This window comes from Suricata suricatta, chromosome 11, assembly GCF_006229205.1.
Source record: "Suricata suricatta isolate VVHF042 chromosome 11, meerkat_22Aug2017_6uvM2_HiC, whole genome shotgun sequence".
Lineage (NCBI taxonomy): Eukaryota > Metazoa > Chordata > Mammalia > Carnivora > Herpestidae > Suricata > Suricata suricatta.
In genome coordinates this window covers 13,602,240-13,604,885 of record NC_043710.1, presented here as the reverse complement: position 1 = coordinate 13,604,885, position 2,646 = coordinate 13,602,240, and the positions used below count along the sequence as shown (strand labels likewise).

Sequence of the window (2,646 nt, the reverse complement as noted above, 5' to 3'; positions counted from 1 at the left end):
TCAGATCCAGCATACGAAAAATGTGAGGTATAAACTGAACTTGAAGGCATAAGTGGATTTCTCAGTTCCTATGGTATAATACAGTTAATTCTTATATCTTGATGTATTTGGCATTACCTACCATTAACCCAAAGTGAAAAATTTATTTCATTTTTATATTATTAAAGTTTCTTTATTTATTTTGAGAGAGGCAGAGACAGTACAAGAGACGTAGAGGGAGACAGAGAATCCCAAGCAGGCTCTGCACTGTCAGCATGGAGCCTGATGTGGGGCTTTAACTCATGAAACCATGAGATCAAGACCTAAGCTGAAACTAAGGTTCGGTTGCTACATCAACTGAGCCACTCAGGAACCCCCAAATTGAGAAGTTTAAAAGAACTTCCTTCAGTGAGGCCACAGATGAAATTTCCAACCTTATTTATTATACTTTAGTAACTGGGCTTTGCTTTGCATATTTTAGAATAAAATTCACTTTAGTTTTTTTTTTTTTTCCTTCACTTAAAAGCATAAGCACTGAAATGCAACCTGAAGCTAAGACCCTAATGTTTTCTTTTTCATTCATGGAATTTCCTTACAAAATAGACTAGTAAAGAGTCCTTGAAGAGACTAGAGACCTTCTAGTTAAAACAACCCAAAAAGAAAAATCAACAGCTCAAGTTGCAAGTTAGTTAGGGATTCCAAATATTCTTGACAGTGTGGCATGATGATTCTCAGTATATTCCAATCATATCATTAACAGGTACAAGGAATCACACACATGGCGGAGGACAATTTGACATTGGTTACAGAGTTTATCCTTTTGGGACTGACAGACGGCGCTGAACTGAAAGCGTTCCTCTTTGTGCTGTTTCTGCTGATCTATACCATTTCTTTGGTGGGGAATCTCGGAATGCTCTTTCTAATTCAAATAACTCCCAAACTCCAGACACCCATGTATCATTTCCTTAGCTGCCTGTCATTTGTTGATGCCTGCTATTCGTCAGTCTTTGCACCAAAAATGCTGCTGAACTTCTTTGTTGAACGGGAGACAATCTCCTTCTCTGCATGCATCGTGCAGTATTTTTTATTTGTGTCCCTCCTCACCACTGAGGGCTTCTTGCTGGCGGCAATGGCTTATGACCGCTACGTGGCCATCGTGAACCCTTTACTTTACACGGTGGCTATGACAAAACTGGTTTGCGTTATCCTGGTCATCGGGTCATGTGTAGGAGGCTTAATCAACTCACTGACACACACAATTGGCTTGGTGAAATTGTCTTTCTGTGGGCCAAATATCATCAGGCACTTCTTCTGTGACCTGCCCCCGCTGTTGAAGCTGTCGTGTTCTGACACATCCATGAACGAACTACTGCTTTTAATCTTCTCTGGAGTTATTGCTTTGGTCACTTTCTTGACTGTGATGATCTCCTACATCTTCATTGTTGCCGCCATCCTGAGGATCCGCTCAGCAGCAGGTAGGCACAAAGCCTTCTCCACCTGTGCTTCACATCTAACGGCTGTCACTTTGTTCTATGGCTCTATAAGCTTCAGTTACATCCAACCAAGTTCCCAATATTCCTTAGAACAAGAGAAGGTAGTATCTGTGCTTTATACCCTGGTGATTCCCATGTTAAACCCAATGATTTACAGCCTGAGGAATAAGGAAGTGAAGGATGCTGTGAAAAGGGCTATAGAAATGAAATGTTTTCCTTGTTAATTTCAAACCACCTGTGTCCCAAAATAGCATACAAAGAGGTGCTCTGGATAAGAATGTTTATATGAATGAATTTACTAAACTTTTGAGCCCAAAGGAATCCTAGAATTTATTTAATCAGAACCTAATGACTTATAGCAGAAGAAAGGCTAGAAGAATGTCACACCTTGTAAAAGATGTGTCTGGCTATTGTGTAAACAAACTTACAAGTTATAGTAAGATCCAGGCTTTTTAGTATTGGACACTTGAAGACACTTACTTTCCTGTATATGGGTAGAAATGAGTATATACAAATAGATATATGGACACATAAACACACAGAGAAATAGATAAATACAGACATAAGATGAATAAGTAATAAAATATATCATGACTCAGTCTCTCTATTAAGCACAGAAATAAGTAAAATACTTTTAAAGCAAAAATTATTGGTACTTGAATTATCCACAAAGCTGGCATGTGCATTTTTTTTCTTTTTCTTTAATGTTTATTTATTTGTAGAGTGACTGAGAGAGAGAGAGACAGAGCATGAGCAGGGCAAGGACAGAAAAGAGGGAGACACGCAATCTGAAGCAGGCTCCAGGCAGTGAGCTGTGGCACAGAGCCCGATGTGGAGTTTGACGGCACAGCATGCACCAAGGTCGGAGGCTTAATCTACTGAGCCACCAAGGAAATTTTCTGAAATTAGCCTGGATTACTTATAGCCAGACACTTTTCAAAATAAATGTCGATATTCAAAAATAGTGAGAAAGAGAACTTGGGGGGACCATGCTGGGTCAGTGAGTTAAGTGTCTGACTCATGATTTTGGTTCAGGTCATGATCTCAAGGGTTTATGAGATGGAGCCCTTCGTGGGACTCCGTGCTTACTCACTGTGCCTGCTTGGGATTCTCTTTCTGCCCTTTCCCTGCTCTCTCTCTCTTTCTCAAAATAAATAGACATTAATAACAACAA

The 2,646-nt window shown here is 39.8% G+C and overlaps 1 protein-coding gene across 1 annotated transcript; it reads left to right on the top strand.

Moving 5' to 3' along the window:
- The first annotated feature begins 757 nt into the window (after window positions 1-757).
- LOC115272301 (olfactory receptor 1052-like) lies at window positions 758-1,696 on the top strand. Its single transcript, XM_029915387.1, has one exon. It carries the CDS (start codon window positions 758-760, stop codon window positions 1,694-1,696), a length of 939 nt encoding a protein of 312 aa, XP_029771247.1.
- Window positions 1,697-2,646: the final 950 nt, after the last annotated feature.

What these genes read in the sequence shown, in the direction of transcription:
- LOC115272301 (XM_029915387.1), top strand. Translation starts at nt 758, where the DNA reads ATGGCGGAGGACAATTTGACATTGGTTACAGAGTTTATCCTTTTGGGA.